The 19594-nt window shown below is 44.7% G+C and overlaps 1 protein-coding gene across 2 annotated transcripts in view; it reads left to right on the plus strand.

Annotated features, from left to right (window-relative positions):
• Nucleotides 1-19594, plus strand: part of KIAA1549 (KIAA1549 ortholog) — a 644398-nt gene that overhangs the window by 609705 nt on the left and 15099 nt on the right. For both annotated transcript variants that reach the window (XM_069628735.1, XM_069628736.1), the window contains 3 exons: nucleotides 1109-1161; nucleotides 4645-4799; nucleotides 5333-5493. In XM_069628735.1, the coding sequence (XP_069484836.1) occupies nucleotides 1109-1161; nucleotides 4645-4799; nucleotides 5333-5493 (369 nt within the window). The remainder of the gene's footprint in view (nucleotides 1-1108; nucleotides 1162-4644; nucleotides 4800-5332; nucleotides 5494-19594) is intronic.

Here is a 19594-nt window from a genome sequence, read left to right on the forward strand (position 1 = left end):
CCCGGATGAGAGAGGGACATTGTCATGGCAGGACAGTTTGTAAAGTGCCTGTTAATACGTGACCTCCCAGGTTCCGTTTCTGTGGAGAAAGGTGTTGACTCTCCTCCGAGGGATCAATGAAGAAACCTTTTGTGCTGAATCCCACATGGATGTTGTATGTACACCTGTGCCAGACAGCTAATACACGCTCAGCCCTGTCCTGCATGAGGCACTGCTCACCAAGCTGGCAATAATGATAGTCATGCTTGTGGCTGTACAATTGTGTCATCTCAGTCGCCACCATGCCATTACCTGACATGGCTTGTATCGTGCCATCAGGCTGCTGGGGTGCACAATTATAAGAATTTGACTCTGAGATGTAGATGGTTAAAGTGACACCTCTGGCTGTTTGAACTTTGTGTCCCTGCAGTTGTGTAATGAAATGATCATGCAACCTTTAACTTGTCCTGCTGCCACTGCAGGGCAGTCACTGAGGGATGTCAAGAGACTATCATAGGAAAGGTATATAGGTGCACTACATTTTTGGCATGGAGAAATATTCATTACCTGCATCATTTTTGTCTTGAAAGTCAAAATGTTCAGTCTTGCTGCACTCACGAATTGCATTCCATTACAACTGTTGTCACGTGTACTTTTCTTTATGTATTCTTCACTCATCCATGTGTATATCCACCATTCGCGCTGCATCCCACACACATACACACCTCTACTCAGTGCCACAGCCAGTCATAAGTATTCTTATTGCAGGAGAGCCACAGATATACATGCACATCATTACCCTGCATGAAGCTGTTAATGGATGTGCCATCTTTACTGCTGGTTAGCCAAAGATAGATGTGATGATCATCACATTGTATTGTAGTGTGGAACATGTTTAACCCAGTGGCTTCACCATACATTTGTCACGCACATTCATCTATCAGTGGGCTACTTTGTGTATTCATATTTTAAGTCAAGGGATTTGCATTTGAACTAAAGCAGAGACCCCTTTATCCAATATTCTATGTTTGGAAGAGTGAAACACATTCCTATGTTGCCTTTCCTTTTATTGTAGGCATCATGTATGTGTGTATGACTTTATTTTGATTTATTCTTTCGCTTTCCCCAGAGATACGTGGAGTATGGAGTGGCCACTCCATCTGCGCCGAGTCTTACCACCAGGTAAGATCAATGCCTCTTAAGGTTTACTACCTCAAATTGTTCAATTGCTCGTAGACGCCCTTACTAGAAGCATACAAAAGAAAATGTCTGTGTGTGTGTATCTCTTCATTGCACTGAGAAGGCATGTGTTGCTCATGTAGAAGAAGTCTGGCAACTATGTATATCTTTCTTGTACACTTCGAGGGAAGCCTGTGTGGCATGGCAGCTTTTCTGTCCTTGGTTGCCACCTTTTAGTTGCTTTTCATTGCCATATATACATGTTAGAGAGGTGAACTTGTGGAACCTTTGCAGAGCACATAGTGGTTCCTAATATTTTTCTCATTTTCTTTCAACTTGCTGTTTTATTGTATGCCTGCTTTTCCAAGGCATCTCGTTGGCTTTTAGAACACTGGGGCTTCATGATTAACACTGAATTAAATCACAATCTGTCATACTGAAGATTCAATAAAGGAAGTTATCCAGGATTGCATCTAGTGTAGTTTAAAATGTTTGTAAGAATGTTCCGTGGCATCTGGGAAAGGACACAGGAATGCATGTTATAGTAAAAAAAATCATTTTTTCAAGGCCATAAAGGTTTCTGGAAAAACAAGTAAACACTAATTTTAAAAAGTCAATAGAAATGTGCTTTTTCCACTTGATACCATGGAAACAAGCATTACTTTATCACAGAAGTATACCCGCACACTGGGTTATAGAAAAATGTCTTTTAAACCATATTACAGATGTCTGAACTGTGTGCGTTATTGCAGCTTTAGTTTTCCCCACACTGTATTCTGGTTTTACTTTATCGTTGCTTTTGGGGCTTTTTACTTTCCCCTTTTTTCATGAGTCCTGATGGCCATTCCTTTCACAGTTCTGCTCTAGTGCAATGGTGTTAAAGTAATGTTAAGGAAAAGTGCATACTTGTGTAATTACTGACCATCTCCTTAGCAAGTGTTAAATATGCAAAGAGATTTTTTTTTAATTCTTTTTACTTTATTTATACATTACCAAACATTACAATTGCAAAACAATTAAGGGAATAAAGTAGGAACAGTAAGGCTTTGGCAAATGCTTTATTTCAGTTTTTGGCAAAGTTCTGCATTATTTACCTGTTGTATTGCACATGATTCGTTTGACTGGGAGAGAAACATTAGGGCAATATGTCACACTATTGAGGGATTCAGGAGCACAGCATTCCAGTCCACGACTCCAGTACTTGTTATACAATTAATCCTGCTTCTGCTGCCGTTGTTACTATGCACCGCCCCTTCATGCAGGAGCTTCAGTAGCAAGATATTCCCTCAAGCTCGTACATATATCTTTTTGTCTGCTGGACACCGGTTGTAATGCTGCATACGTGACAGTATATTAACTCCTTCATCCAAGCTTCTGCTTTCGGCACCTCGACTCTTGAACAGATTTGTACTTGACTAGCAACCAGAGCTTAGGGTTGAGTTACACCTCCAGTGCCAATATTCTATACATTGTATCCCTGAACCTGCGCTGCAAGGTCTGTATGCGCGCATAGCCCCAGGCAGGTGCATAAATTTGGCCTGATCATGTCCACATCTGGCACGTGTCTGGCACCTCTGGGGTATAGGTCTGGAGCTTGTTTAGTGTGCAATATGTTATTTTTTTTTAAATATTTTGCTCGTGTGTGTGTGGACATGCCTACTTCCATTTTGTGTCCGCCATGGCTTGCTCTAGTGCGGTGTCCCATCTCGCCCAGGCAGGTAATGACCATGTGTTTTTCGAGTTCTGCATCTTGCAATATAAACATAAGCTTTGAACAGATTGCCTTGGTTGTGAGAGAATGCATTATCCCAGATCTTCGGTTCAGTGGGGAAGCTTGTCAAGTAAGCGCTTAGCACTACCTTCATTTTGTAGTACATAACAGTAGTTAAGCTATTAGCAATGCCTTTCTCTGTAAAAGCTTTGCGAGTGTAATACATTTCCCTGTCTGGAAAAGATCCCCTGGCATTGCAACACTCAGGCTCCCATAATGTATCTGTAGCTGCCTCTCAAAAGTGATGGGCACACCTGGAGTGGGAGTACAGTGGGAGTGTCGGTGTGTAGGGCATGTTATCACAGCTGACTTGCCATTTGTTGTAGGGTTCTCCAGATGGCATGCCAAGGTTCCATTTTGTCTCTAGGTTTTATAACTGTCCCCCAGGTCAGAGCGCCGATCTGGGTCCGTTTACATGAATCCCGGTCAGTGTGTAAATGAGTTATTTGGGTGCATTCAGTAAACGCCTCCAAGTCTGGTATTGCTAGGCCACACTTCCCGTATGGCAGGGTCAGCGTGGAGAAAGAGATATGCAGGCTCGGTATGCCCATATCAGTTTGAGGAGCAGGCTTGGGACCCTCCAAAAGTATTGCAGAAGGGGACTGTTGGTATGTAACAGCACCATCTTGATAAGAGAGACTCTACCCATTAGGGAGATCGGAATCCGCAGCCGTCTCTCAACTTTTCATTATATTTCTTCAATTGATTTAATATAATTTTCTTCATATACTGCTTGTACTAATTGTATATTTGTGGAGACCACAACTCCCAAATTGTTCATTTTGTGATCTTGCCAGATGAATCCCAGGTTTTCCCCGGTTCTCAATGCGCTCGGAATGAGGAGGAGCAATTCTGGAGCCACTCTGCTCCGTCATGTTACCATTGTGCGATCTTGGAAAACTTGATGCCCAGCCTGTGCACACTCTACTGGTTTTGTCTTCTTGAACACCTAACCAGAGACATTCAGAAACACGTCCCTATCCCTTATAGGGATTGACATACGGGACAAGTATGGTTTGAACACGTGCAGCCAAACCCCAGTCAAGCTTCCAAGCTTAATGTTTTCATCTCTTACCTCCTTGGCATTTGCTCTGGTGCAGTTTAATGAGTCAACCCTTTCCTAGGACTTAATGGACCGGTGATGTCCCTTTGAGACTGTCTGCTTTGGAGATTCATCTCTACCCCTCACAAAGAAAGCTTTCATTTTTGTATGTTGTGACATTTGTTTCAGAACTTAAATGTTTTTTTGTATCTGTTTGCTCTGCATTTTCCAGGCAGACCAGTGCAATTTGCAAAGATCACGGATGGATGTGGGTATCCCAATTGAGAACCTTGACCTGAATTTTCATGAACACAGGATCATGTCCCCCCCAACTTTTTTACTGATATTACGCACAACGCGCCCTGTATTTTCCTGCCTCCACGCAACCCTCCTCACACTTTCCAACACCTTTTCCTGCCAAGCCCCTTATATTTTTTAACTAAATGTGTTCATGTTAATCATTTGCATATTCCGGGTACTTAGAATGCATTTCAGTAAGATATTGTCGAGAAAAACAGAACAACAGATCATAGTTTCTGTGGGCGGACGCCTAAAAAGTAGTGGTCGCTTTACTGCGCAACTGGTTGAACGCTGTGTGTGGATTGGGGCGAGTCGTCCGGTCTGTTTTCCAGTTGTCGTGGTTTTGAAGATATCTTTTGTTATCCCCTCGTAGAGCTGGCTATGGGCAAGGATACATTTCTTCTGCTGAACAGGCACAGCTGGATCGCCAGCACCAAGAGCATTCTGAAATGAAATACGCCTCGAGGGCACTGTACCCAGAGGAGATCCCATCAGTGGCACGACCACGCCCCATTGGAGGTACTTCAGGTAGGTGGCTAGGTGGCGTGCTTGCCTTGTAATCAGATGTTAAATGCAGAGCATAAATAGGATGCGGAACTGAGTAGCTAAGGCATTGCATTTGCAATCATGACCATGAATTCTAAATTTTATACCACGTTACATCACTGAATATTCCAACAAAGCCCATTACATCGAATTTTATTAACGCATTTTGCCCCATTAAGATGGGGTGGATGTGGGGTGGGGTGCTCTGGGGGTTTCCACCCACATTGATTTGCAATGAAATGTGTTTAAAAAAGAACATACAATTGATGAAATGGTCTTCGAGGAAATATTCACGAAGATCCTTTTAAATCACATTTCCACACTGACACACTTGCTGTAATCTACAGAAAAGCGTTATTGATTTGTGGCTTTATAACTTATCTGTGAAGTTGAAGAGCTAGCCAAGAGACTCTGCAAGTCAAAAAGCAGTACTATTTGTATTGCACAGCCTTCTGTGTGCACCTGGATGCTAGTTTGACACAGCTGTTCTACTCTTTGTTTGGTTCTCTTGAAAGGTCCATCTCAGATCCAACATCTCACTCAGGTGGGCATCGCAAGCAGACTGGGAGCTCAGGTAACTGACCTTCAGGTCGGCAGGCCAGGACAGATCCACCCAGCGGTACCAAGCTGGTCCTCTCACCATGCTGAGGAAGACTTCCCCCACAGCCGAGACAAAGTGAGTGCCTGTTTCTTATGGCCCGAGTGTCCTTGGACTGAATTTGATAACTTTATTTACTTTTTTTTATTCTGTCAGTAATTGTATTGCCACATTCCTAGGCAGGTCCTGGAAAACGTGTAATACAATTTGATAAACAGAAACCTAAAGTGATTCAATCATAGATGAAACCGTATCACACAACATTTGGGGAATAAGTAACAAAGTAGCAGTGGTCCATCTAGAAGGCAACGATAACACATTTTAATCAGTTAACATACAATTTGCCATCAGGTCAATTTTCCTACTTTTGCCATTAAAGTATAGGAACGTGGCAGATGGGATCTGAGGTGGTACACACGACTTTTGGGTGTTTTTTCCGATTATTGACCCACTCATTCACTACCGCTGGCCATGCTTTTCCCTATGGCCATTCCCACCCACTGCCATCTCCTCCCAGCGTAAAACACATCCTCCTAGGATCCATTTGAACCGGCTTTATCAAACACTAACATCAAACATTCTGCTGTAGCTGGCTACCAGTGTTATGTCAAAGAGGTCTTCTGAGAGTTAATGACTTGACTGCAGTTGTAAGTGAGTTACTGGTGCAATTCACCTGTGTTAGCCATGTGTGCCTTCAGCCACTTTATAAGCATTTCGCGTGTCCTTGCACTGAAGGATTGTCAAAAACAAGCATTTATTTATTTATTGTTTGCTTGTTAGGCGCTTATACAGCATATAGATTCTGTTTCAAAGCACCCACAGGGCACCAGGGAGGGAACATGGGATTGCAGTACAATTAACAGATACAAAAAATACAGTGGGGGAAGGGACTGCCAAACCTACTATGCCTTGTGACCATTCAGAACGTGCAAGTGCAGCAAGGAAGAGGGCAGTGGGGTAGGTGCTGGGGTGTCCGTGATCGAGGGTGAGTGACGGATGAAGTGCACGGTATGGTAAGTGCTATGCGGCCAGGAACTGCTTTGGGGGGAAAAGTGTGAGTCTCCAGTGCGGAGGGTGGGCCGAGGCAAGTGCAGAATGTAGACAGAAGCTGGGGAGATTGGGTGTGAATGGTCAGGGCCCGAAGATACATAAGGGTCCAAGACACCAATCACAGCGACTGGGGAAAAGAGAAGAGCCTTGAGGTGCTTTCAGAACATGAGAAGGTGCTGCTCAAGAAGCAGAGGGAGAGGGAGACTGTTCCAAAGGAGGGATCCAGCTGAGGAAAGCGAACGACCTCCTACTCTCGGTTTAGTGAAACACTTTACACACAGGGAGTTGGTGCCAGAGGAGCATAGAGGTCATTGCCAGAGACAACCCTTTTGGCTTGCGTCTAGTTATGAGATAGGCATTTGCCAGGCACTTCTACCATATGCCCAGGTACTTGCACCATTTTCTAACTGTTGCCATTTTATGGCCAGGTGGTGCCATCATGGCCGTCCCTGGCAAGTGGCTATCCCATGCTTAGACAAAGGCCAAAATGGGTGACTTTTCTAATGCTTGTTAAAATGGTCTGAAGCCATGCACGTATAGAGCAGGCACATCCAAATTATGACAGAAAAAACGACCCTTCACTACCTTGACTTTAGAAAGACAAGTCAAAGTGTAGAGTTTTGCTGCCCTAGATACACGTGCATAGCTATGCCTCCATATTCTCAAGCCACTACATACATTCAGATGCAATCTATGAGGTGCCAAATGGCAGCAGCCTGTATGTGCCAGAGCTGCTGCTTAAAGTGTCAACAAAACGACATTCTTAAGCAGGGATGATTTTCCAACAAGGAACTGCAGGCAAGCATGCAAGAGCTTCGGCTCACAGGGTTCCTCCACACCACCTTCAATCCTGTGTTAAGAGGGAGGCCATAAGTGTCATTGCTCTGGCTGAACGATTGGGAGCACAGAGGCATTGCATTGTGCATTTATGGGGATATTTAAGGGAAACTTTGAAGGGGTTTTACTTTCAGGCGCCGTGTTGGGTGTCAGAAGGGTGCCCCCAGTGTGTAATGAAGGAAGCACCCACCATTATATTTTTAGGGACATTAGTCTATATTAACCCTGTTCTGAGGGTATTAACATCAGATTTGAACAGTACTTCTAAGCTGCTGCCTCTTCTGCTACCATTTTCACTTGATTAATCTTGCCTTTCAAGTAAATCCATCTTGATGAGGGTTCTTTCTGAAATATGTTGCAGAATCCCCATTGTAATAAGTCAATGCAGGCTTCCATCTGTGGAAACCAAAAGATGCGTAAATATATTTGCTGTTGCAGGTTTCCCGTTAACACCTCTACTGCAAGTTCTAAGAACATGACATACACATTCTTAATCTATCTCTTGCTAATTGTGCTTAGCGCGGCAGAACAGTGCATACATCAGGAATGTGGTTAAGAGCAGGCTTTTTGAATACAGCATTATTTCAGATCTGTGCCCGCCACCACCACCTTTTCCAATCTTCATGAACTAACAGCGGGTTTAGCCACTGACAATGCCACTCCAAAATGTCCTTTAGATAATGCAGCACAATTTGGTACTGCCCTGTTGTTTTTGTTCACTTTTCACATTTCTGTATTTCCTAACTTTGAGTGCTATGTGAGTGTGTTCAGTGTCTTCTATATGTATTTTATTTTATTTTTTATTTTTACTTTAGAATTTCCCACATTGTATTTTGCTTCTCCCCCCTATCTGATACGACCAAGGGAAGATTTAGCCTAAAACACACAATATTGCCAACACGTCCATCAGGGTGCCCTAAATGTCTGGGACATAACCGCAAAAAGACAGGATTTGTGATTAAAGTGGCAAAGTTTGCAAACATTTTAATTTGGGAAATTAAGTTATATAGCATCCGATTCTGGAAGCAGTGATCAAGCCCCAATTAATCACAGAAGTATGTGCAGTCTTGTATGAGGAGCCATACCATGCCACAACTAGTGTGACAAATCACAAGATATGATCAAACAAAAGGAAGAACTACTTGAAGTATTGTTCATGGCTCCTGTGTTTTCCGGAACAATGGTCTGACTTTGTGAATTGCAAGTCCCCTTTGCCTGTTGGGCTAACAATTCATGTTTTACAGTATTTGTCACCATGCCTCAGCAACCCATTAAGAACTTAAATGTAGTATAGGGAAGAAAGTGTATGGAATGCTTGATGGTGGCACAAATATTGCTATCATTGTGACTTTTAGAGGGTTTTGGTAAACCCTTTATTCAGCGGTCCGAGGCACTGATCCACTGCTTGAGTCTTAAACAATCCCTGACTCAAAAAGTGGTTGCAGCGGCTGAGGAGTCATGGGGAGCTCTTAGAAGGGGAACCGGGTGGTATCCAGGTGCAGTGAAACTCTGATAACTTTAAATAAGGTGCTATCAACACATGGAGGTGTGATACAAAAATACTTTATCTTCTTTAAATGTAACTATGTGTTTGGAGTCCTTTCAAAGTGCAAGGCAGTGTTGGGGTCACAGGCAATTCCCAAAGTTATACAGGTCCTTCGGATATCGGTCTTAACCTAGAGTAACCTTGGGGAATTTTGGGACCTTTTAGTCTCTGATAGAAATCAATGGGTCAGAGAAGGCCAGCTTCTGATTGCTTGAGGGGATACTGCACCTGTAGCGTCAGTCCCCACAAATATAAATATACACTCTATGATAAAGATAGAGCCACAGTATGGATATATTTGGGTGCCTCTTCAGAGTGTTCTGAAAGATGGGGAACCACACGGTCAGAAATCTTCAGCTGTTTGTGGCTACTAGCGGACAATTCTTCTGGTCTTCTCATGTAAGGTGGCAACCACTGACAATTTAAGTGGAAAATAGAGGGGAAGTGGGTGGTGCCCAAAGGGGCATGACGGTGCCCAAGAGGGGTGAAGAAACTAGAGAGAGACATAGAAATCCTTCAATGTGAAAGTGGATTGCAGGAGGGTGATTCCCAAACAGGGTGAAGAAGGGGAAGTTGGAAGGAGCCAGGCAAAGTGATGCCCAAAGGGGTGAAGAAGTAGAGGGAGAACTTAGCAAGAAGGAGGGGTAGCTCAGAGGAGTGGCAGGGCCCAAAACGATGAAGAGGCATAGAGGATGTTAAGTCTGAGATTGGAAAGTGAAAGGTCCTGTGAGGAGTGAAGGAGGGTACCGAAATGGGTGAAGAAGGGGTGAAAGAGAAGAGAGACTTGGAGAGTAGTGACATTGGTACCCAAAAAAGGGATGAAAGTGGGGGAGAGAAAAGAGATTTGTAGAATAGTGACCAAAGGAGGCAAGTTGTTGGGACATGATGTAGAGACTCTGACTTTGAAGACTGGGAGATGTACCTTGCCCAAAGGGGTGAAGTTAATGGAGAAAGTGGGGAGTTGCAATAAGAGTGCTGAGATCAGAGATGTTTAAGAAAGGCAAGAGAATTAGTAGAGACCAAGAGTTTATAGAAAACCCTTTTGAGGAAATTGACACATTGAACAGAGAATTATGAGCAGGTGAAGCCAAGCACGTACACAATAAAAGGGGGAAGATAGAGAAGCAGGAGCCTAGAAGAAAGGAGGACGGATGAGGTAACCTGCTGAGCACAGACGCTGAGATCTTAGGAGGGGAGATGGAGGCAGAGTAGTCAACCACCTTCTCATCCTGCCAGGCTCCCTGGTCCACATCTAGGACTGTAAGGTGTGGCACACTCGTGACCCAGGCCCCTTCTTTCTTTGCTATGGGATGACTGAAGATTCTACTGAGGGGAAACCCTCTTGAAGAGCAGGCAATGGTGATTCCGGACGGTGAAAGACAGCTGACAGCATGCCAGTAAGACCCAGTCACAGAAAAAAAGGTGAAAGAAAAGAGATAGGGCCCTGTGAAACTAGTACTCCCCTGGAATCACCAAAGAACGCAGAAGAAGGCAAGTCCTACGTCCAGAGACTTTGTTGTAAGACCTAGTTTTGTTACAACACATGAACCCGAAGAAGTACCCAAGGGTGGTGAGGAACCATTTTTGAACTTTTACCTTCCCTAAAGTTTTAGTCAAATACATCACACCAATCTTGACATTTCGGTAGCACCTTATTCCTCCTGGTTCTCATTTTGCCCCACATTGTAAATGTCCCCTAGTAAAGTACCTTCCACTTTAAGTGTCCTGTGTTTGTCTGGTCATTTGATCCCCATCAGAGAAGTGACCTAGGCACTACAATAAATGTAGGTCTCCTGACTCTGCTTTAGTTTGCCTTTTATGCAACTAAAACCTGATTGTATCATAGGAATGGTAGCCAGATGAAGGTACATCAATCCAGCAATATGCTCCTACCAACCTCTAAACGTGGGAACACAGGAAGTGGGTTCACTACAACAGCATCGCTAACAAAATGAGCTTCCAGTAACACAGAATTTGGTCACTAGTGATAATGAACTATGGTATAAGATTAGAAGCTTAATTCAATTTCTGCCTGGAAATAGAAAATGGGCCTCATTATGAGTTGGGCGGTGCAGGTTAAATGCAGCGGTATTGCCATATACTGCTGCATTACCTCACTGCCCAACTATGAAGTAGGTGGAAAGTTGGATTATTCACCTCCAGCTATGAGCTAGAGGCAAATCTGCTGACTTTCTGTCCATTTTTGATGGAATTAGTCACAAGTAGCGTAAAGAGGGACTAGCATTTTCCCTACCTGCTTTGCCGTAATGCGACTTGCTAAGAACGAGAAAGACTGAAGGCCCATTCGCAGGAGAATGCTGCTCGACGCAGGCAAGCAGGTATGCGCTGCCCGGCTCCACAGGAGAGTGGTGGAGCTGGTGAAACCAGCGCAAGAACAGGAAACAGCTGAGAAGAGCTGCACGTAGACAAACGGAGGCCCGAGAAGGAGGTGAATAACTGGGATCCATGATAAAAGGTACAGGGGCTGCCCGGGGGCCTCTGGGACATTTAAGGAACCATTAAAAAGGGGTCTGGGACCCACACTTGAGAAACCAATACGAAGGGGAATAAAACCCACATGACCCTCATTTAAGAAGTCTGAACAAAGGGGTCCAGGACTCACAGATAAAAAGTCAATACAAGGGAGTCTGCAACCCATATGCGAGAAGCAGGAGAAGGGGTCTGGGATCTTCATTTGAGAAAGGTAGGAGAGTACACAGGGCTGCCTAGTGAACAACCAAGAGGAAGCATAAGAAGGCGTCTGGGAAAGGGAGCCATTTCCCCAACCATAGTGAATCGCCAATAGGAGCCTGACAAAGGCCCGGGGAAGGGACCATTCCCCCAACCATAGTGAATCGCCAAGAGGAGCCTGAGAAAGGCCTGGGGAAGGGAGGCATTGCCTCAAACACAATGACTTGCCAAGAAAAGCCAGAGAATGGGCCAGGGAAGAGTGAAATTCCCCCAACCAGAGTAGACTGTCAAAAGAAGCCTGAGAAAGGCCTCAAGAAGGGAGAGATGCCCCTATTTTGCAAATCATATCTTCCAGAAGAAGGGGGCTCATTCTTCTGGGACCTGAAGAGACAAATCCATTTTAGTTTTGGTATAAGTGTAAGGGTTAGAAGTAGGATTTTGACACAGGACGATGGACATTTTAGTTACAGACATTCAGACATTTCCTTTGTTTTATTTGAGGCAGGGAATCCCTCTTAACACTGTATATATTGGGCTTTAATTCAGATTTGAGCGATTATTTGAACCATTCCTGAAATAACATTGAGAGCTAAGGATCCGGAGGATATGCTCTGTTTAGGCACTTTACTTTTTAACAGGCCACAGATAATATCTCCACTGGGTTAGCCTTTATGTGTGGAGGTTTTCATTTTACTTATACAAAATGATACATGCCAGTATGGATTAAACTAACGCAAAAAAGTTTGTTTTCTTATAAGGGGGCTAAACCTGTAAGACGGTCAATTTCATACATTTCAAAAATATTGATTAAATGATATGTTTATATCAGATAGCTTCCTTTGACTATGGAGTGGTACATGCGTCAAACTACCAGGCCTGCCAGACCTCTCCTTTGTCCTGGATACTATTGCTACATTAAGGAAAGGACGGTCTGCCATCTGATTTCAGGTTCTGAAACAGGAGCCACAAACTCAGGAAAGCAGTCAGTTTGTTTCTGAAATTCATCCAAAGTTCAAATAGGCCACGGATGCAGATGATGCTTAAGACTCAACAGTATCCCCGAAAAGCTCTACGACTCCTGTCATTGTAAGGGGTATTGATGGGTGCATGCTCTGCTTTTTAAATATTAAAGTAACTGAAGAAGCTCTGTAGTAGGGCAAAACTATTATTTAAAACTCATTATAGCTGTGTGTTTTTCCACATGGCGTGAACATTACCTCATACCCTGCAGATTCATGTCACAGCATTAGGTGCTTTCCGCATATCGGTGCTGGGAAGATCTTAGGCCTTATCTCTTGTGGCCAAGGACGTCAGCCTACTTGTTTTACAGGGTGTTCCTTTGAGTTTCTGACCCCACAACTGATGGAATGGCTGAGCAATCTAGCAGTTCTGCAGAAGATGTGAGCTGGTTTTAAGGTACAGTAATTACTTTTGATAAATAAATAATAAGCGAGTGTCCGTGCAATGTCAACATATGTTAGTAAATAATCAATAACTTCTCAGAATATGGTAAAAATGCAGGCTAGTAATCTCACAGGATCATGAAATGTTCAAACAAGACAACCTACACTTTTGGCAAGGATCAGAGTCCTCGGAGGGAACAAATATCTCCATATCCCTTTGTAAGTCTTTGAACCAATAGTTAACCAATTGAGGTACATAGGAGGCCTTCACAGAGGGCCCCATAAGCAAGAAGGATCCAAAGATAACCTCCAGAGGGATGAGTGGTCCTACTGGAGAAAGCCCAGTGAAAGTGTTTCCCTCGTGCCTTCACCAGCATAGACTGTCACAGTCCGGTTTGGATGGGCAGCTCGGACATGGAAGAATAGTGAATTGCTAACAAACTGCACAGTTAACAATAAAATTGTGGTCATGCTCGTGTAAATTGGAGATGAACCACTGGTTGTAAAATTTCACAGCGATATATTCTCTGGACACATGCGTGGGGTAGTACAACTGTTCTAATGCTACTGTCAATAATTCCAACAGCATCACAGGCTTCCCTGTCATTTTGCCACCACATCAGGTCTGCAGGGGTCGATGAACAGCCCCTCTTCATCCACTCTTCATCCATAATTCTGTCTCTTCCTGTGACACGCACCCTTACAACTCAATTATCTGTGTCAGTGATACTGCACTGTATGGTTCTGCTATTTCCTTCTGGTGCACCTTCTCATTACCTGTTCCCAATACTAATTCTAACATCAATGTCAAATATGCCGCCCGTTTTGCTGCCTGGTCTGCAGGGTCATTGCCTCGCGCTATCAAATCGGTACCATTGGTGCGGGCAGTGCACTTCATGACCGCTACTGACGAAGGCATTGAGAGCGCATCAATCAATTTAGACAGCATGCTGCACTGGCGTGCCATCTGATCACTGAAACCCCTTTTGTTTCCAGTGGGACAACCCTGAATATACAGTGGATGTCACATACGCCAAGTCAGAGTAGATCGTCACCTCTCTGTCGGCGTACAATTGTAATGCTGTTAATGCCACTGATTCTGCTGCCTGTGCCGAATAGTGGAGAGGCAATATTTTTCTCGCTATTACCTCAAGGTCTCCATCCTCACTATGTACAACTGATGTGCCCATGTATTCAGTTTCTGCAGAATTGCAAACCGGGCATGCTCCACATATAGTGTCATTGTGCAGCCCATCATTATTGATGCTGATTTCTCAATAGCAAAGGCTGCTGCAATCAGCGCTTGCTCACATGGGAAATGTGCCTACATCACTGGATCCAGCAATCCACTGGAATATGCTAGGGGTTTGTACCCCATCAAAGATTTCGGTGTGAGGACAGCCATCATCACATACCCATTTGAATGGGAAAACAAGAAAGAATCTTCTGCATAATCTAGTATTGCTAAATCAGGGGCATGTGTGATTGCATCTTTCAACTCATTAAATGCTTCAACCATTTATTCTGTCCATCTAAGTGCTTCATGCTCTTTCTGTGCCTCTTTTACCCCTTGCAACTGGGGTCTGATATATGTGGTGTAATCAAAAACCCACAATCGGTAGTAATTGCACAATCCCAGAAACTGTTGCATTTCTCTCACTGTGGCTGGGTGGGGTGTTTTTTGTATTGCTTCTGCTCTTTCTGGTGACACCCTCTGCTGATATTATCAATCCCAGATAAATTACCCTTTTCTGGTAATACTGTACTTTTTTCTTTTCAACCTTATATCCTTGTTCTGCCAATAACATTAGGAACATCACTGAATCTTTCCTACATTGCTCTTCTGGTATGCTGCACACAAACCGATTCTCAACGTATTGGATCAACGTGCCCAGTGTCTGTATGTTTGCCAAATCCATCCATAACACTTGCTAAACACACTAGGGGATTCACAGTACCCCTGTGGCAATCTTGTGTGCTGAAACATTTTCCCTCTATAGGTAAACAAAGTGAGGTATTGTGAGTGTGGATGCAATGGAATGGAAAAGAAGGCATTCTTCAAATGAATAGCTGTAAAAACATTCACAATATTGTGTATATTACACAAAAGTGTGGCTGGATTACAAACAATTGCAAACTCTGCTTCCACTATGTTGTTCAAGGGGTGTAAGTATTGTATATATCCATTTTCCCCTTTTACTTTTTTCACTGAGAACACAGTTGTGTTTTGTGTTACATGGGGGTTCTGATGGTACTATCATGCCTGGCTGTAACAGCACAGCTATTGTTTTGTATATTCTTTCGTCTGCCTCTCTTGACAAGGGGTATTGCTTAACTTGGGGTAATATTGCTCTCTTCTTCAATGTAGTTCTAACTGCTCCTGTGTTGTTAAGACAACCCACATCTTGGGGATTAGGGCACCTTCTCAAAATCTTTGTGACAATATGGCAATACATTTCTAGCCAATAATATTTACTGGGGAACTTCCCTGTACTCCATTTTCAACTGACATGGGATACTTGTCTGGAAAATAAACTCACTGTCCTTATCTTGGAACAACTGTGTGTCCGTAATGCCGGTCAGTCTCAGTGCTGGATCAATTACTAAAACTGCATGCCAGTCAATGCCCTATTCATCGATAGTGTGCAAAATGACTGTCTTCCCTCATGTCATGATTCCTGCCCCTCATGTCCCCAGCACTCCAAGATGTCAGGCTGGAGCCAGGCCACGATCGCCTACATGGCCCTCAAGGGCCTCTTCATCCCTCCAAAGACCCACTTGGAGTCAGACTTGGCGCTTGTGGCACCAGACTCACTCACTCCCATAGGATAACATTGGGGATTGGACTTGTAGTGCATTGATGGGGACAAGATGGATGCCCCCACATATTTCGATTCCCAGAACTGCATGTGCGGTCTAGTCTTTTGGGTGTGGTCCAGCCCAGAGACACCTGGGATATCCAGAGACTATTTAAGCCACACCCAGGCTGAGAAACATGCTTTGCGTTTTCTGCACCTGCAGCGTGACACTCACCCTGTTTGGATCGGTCTCCAGTAGGCCTGCATCTTTCTTCTGCGCTCAGCTCCTGCAAGAAAAAGAACACTGTTAGGAACAGTCTTACCTTGCGGCGCTTCTGCCCATCATTCATCGCTCCTTCTGTTCTGCGGGCATCTTCGGCGGTGTCATTCCCATCCCGGCATGCCGCTTCCTAAGGAAAAGGGAAAAAAACAGAAAAATGGCATTAGTCAGCATTCTGCAAATCTTCACTTATTTTTAAATACTGTACGAACCTCAAACGCTTAACTGAATCCCAGCTGCTCTGGGGGAACTCTGACTCCGGAACTTCTCATCCTCCTGCAAGAGGGAAAAGACACTCCAGGTTAGCGTGGAAACATCTAGAGGCGCTGCATACTGCACTTACCCACTGCATTTGTTCTTCATAATCGGCATCCACGCTGAAAATGTCGCGGCACCTATAAAATACAGAAAAAGATCTCAGTTCAATGCAAATACGAAAGGGGTGCATCGCGCTCTCACTCACCTTCAGCGCTACTCATCTCAGCAGCAGCCCGCCATCCCCGGACGTCGGCCATCATCTAAGGAAGGAAAGGAACGAAGTTAGAGAACTGTTCAAAAGACTCATTATGCTTACCTGTCGGACTCTTGCCAGTGAAGTAACTAGGAAGCAACAAGCCTGCATCAATCAACGCGCCCCTGCGCTGAAAGCAGGACAGAGAGCACACTATCCAAGAAAACAAGGCTCAGTCTCCAGTCGAATAGCCTCCAGGGAAGGGTTCAAGGTCATAAGAGGTCAGAACAGGCTGAGTGACGTCCCCGTGGATACCAGGTGAGCGTTACACCTAACCACCGCTGCTTCTATAGGCACCATAATCACTATGTCTCATTCCGTGTCTGTTGATACCTTGGGCCTAAACAAATACTCTGTGGCCAAACGCAATCGTTTATCTTTTATTCTGGGCACCCATCCTAACAACACCTGCACTCTATAAGAAAACAATTCTGCAGTAAGTAGCACACCTCTCGTAACTTTCTGGCCACAAAATGCTTGAATAAAAGTTTTAGCTGTCACATAATGGATGCCTGGCGTGGAACACACTATGCCCTGCTCTGTGAATGAAATGGTCCTGTTCAATTTGCGTAATCTCTACCTATAATGATCACTGGTGTGCTTTGTAAATATGCTGGGTTTTCCTAACTGTGTACTGTACAGGGCCTTGCAAAATGGGATAATGGCGATTCTCTTGTTCACTTACAATGCTGTTATACATTTGTGCCCTACCTAACGGCACATGCCACCATTTGCTACTTTCTCTCTGTGTCTCTGTGTATTCAGCATCCTAGCCCTTCCTTAAAGGTAACAAACTAATTCCCTACAGTGTGGCAAACTAACAATCCTACATGTGTTCCATTCTACATAGCAGTGGCAAACACAAAATGGTGCCTTATTTTAGCTTTCTTATTCTATATGTTCGTTGTTGCTTGGGAACAGCCGGGGGATGGTCATTGGTCTATCTGCACCATCACACTCTTCCTGGAGTCAGTCGTCTCTTTGGTTGTTTTAAGATCAACTTCCAGCAGTTGACAACGTTCCTAGTGCAGTGGGCTAGCTTGTTTGCCAAACTTGAGGGTAGAGGCGTAACCATAACCTCCAATCATCACATCATAAACTATTCAAACATTTGGCAGACAATCAGTACTAGCTACCAGACATGGCCCTTTATAGGCAGAGGAATCACTGTATCTGCCTCCCTCGGGTATCCACAGGCACACTCACACAGTTGCAAGCCCTCAACCAGAGGTCATGTATGGTAATGACCCTACAGTCTTTCCCGGGCACAACCCTCTCACTCACATGGATAACAAAGTACAGTTGACTGGCTACTGGATTTCACAACACTAGATAATTCATTTTGACAGCCTCCAGGAAGAAAAATGCTTATTGTGAGACAGTATATGTACATCTTGTGTATCCACTATATTAAAGTATACTACTACCAACCAGTACAACTGTCTGGGTTTGTTTATCTACCCAGGAAGACGAGTGGCAGTAAACATCATCTTTGGGTTCCATAAGACTCCTAAACATGTAAGAGTTGCATCCTTAGTGAGATCTGGATGGAATTCTCTGGGGACAAATGGCCAGAGGATCATAGAACACAAACAAAACCAGCATTAGCAAAGCCAGTACTTGGCTTTTGACTAGGCAGTATATAAGCATGTGTCAGGTATTACCATTATATGCTCAGCTACTCCCACTTTTTGGCCGCTATTGGCCACATATGCCCAAACATTTGCATCATCACCAGGGATTGTCCTCAAATGTCCAGATACACAAACCATTGGACTGAATTTCCCTGAAATGCTCATGTACTCACAAAGTGGTATGTGTACTTTATTGACGTGTGGGGGATAGTGTGTGTGTGTGTGCGCACGAGAACAGTTTGTATGTGGGCAGTGTGTATGGGCTGGTGTGTTCCGGTGTGCCATATGTGGGCAATGTGCGTATGGGGGATCAGTGTGTGTGCGTGGTGTGGGGGGGTTTAAGGACAGTGGTGTGGGGCACAGTGTGGGTCAGCGTTGTGTGTGCGGGGGCAACATTTGGGGCAATGTTTGTGTGTGGGTGGTGCAGTGCATGTGGGGGCAGTGTCGTTGTGAGGGAATGGTCTGTGGGCTCAGTGTTTGGTGTGGGCTGTGTGTGTGGATGGCCAGTGTGAGTGTGGGCAGTGCCTGTGTGTGTGATGCTGGCCAATGTGTGTCAGGGGAAGTCTGCAATGTGGGATAAATGCGACTGGGGCAGTATGTGTGGTTGGGCAGTCTTTATGGGGGCCAGGCATATTGTGTTTGGACAAACGGAGTGTTCGAGGGCAGTGTGTGTGGAATGTGTTGGAGCAGTATGTGTGGGTTTTTGTGCGTGTATATGGGGAGAGTGTATGTGTGGTCAATATTTGTATGTATCGTGGGGCAATATGGTGGGGCAGTGTGTGGGGTGTGTTTTTCTGTGGCAGTTTGTGTGTGGAGAGGCAGTGTGTGTTGCATACACAGTGTTTGTCTTAGTGGATCTGTTGAAGTGCGGGCAGGCAATATGTGTGGGGGACTGTGGCCCTCATTAGGACCCTGGCGTTAAGGGGTTAACGGCGCTGTAAAAGGCTGCGGCGCCGTTAACCCGTTAACGCCTTACTACGAGGTCCCTTTGCGGCTCCCGACCTGAACGGCTGGTCTGGACCAGCCGTTAAAGTAGGGACCCGCAAAGGGACCTTGATGGCAATTACGGTACCGCAATCCGCCTTCCCCATTCCCATTGAGCCCTATGGGGCAAAAATGGGAATGGGGAAGGGCCATGGAGAATGGGGGAATTACCGCCCCGCCAACCTTGGAATGGGCTGGTAATTCCCCCTTTCTCCATGGCGGACTCCGGCATGGACCATGGTGCTAATAATAGCACCATGGTTTAGCGCCTGAGTCCTAATGAGGGCCTGTGTGTGTTGGTCAGTGGATGTCCATTTGCGAGGCTGTGTGTAGTGGGTGTGTGTATTTGTAGGGGGTGGCAGTGGCGAAGTATATATGTGTGTGTGTGTGTGTGTGTGGTGCCACTGCCTGGAGGCAATGTGTGTATTGTGGGAAGTGTGTGGGG

The sequence above is a fragment of the Ambystoma mexicanum genome, chromosome 12, assembly GCF_040938575.1.
Source record: "Ambystoma mexicanum isolate Mex_15411 chromosome 12, UKY_AmexF1_1, whole genome shotgun sequence".
Classification (NCBI taxonomy): Eukaryota; Metazoa; Chordata; class Amphibia; order Caudata; family Ambystomatidae; genus Ambystoma; species Ambystoma mexicanum.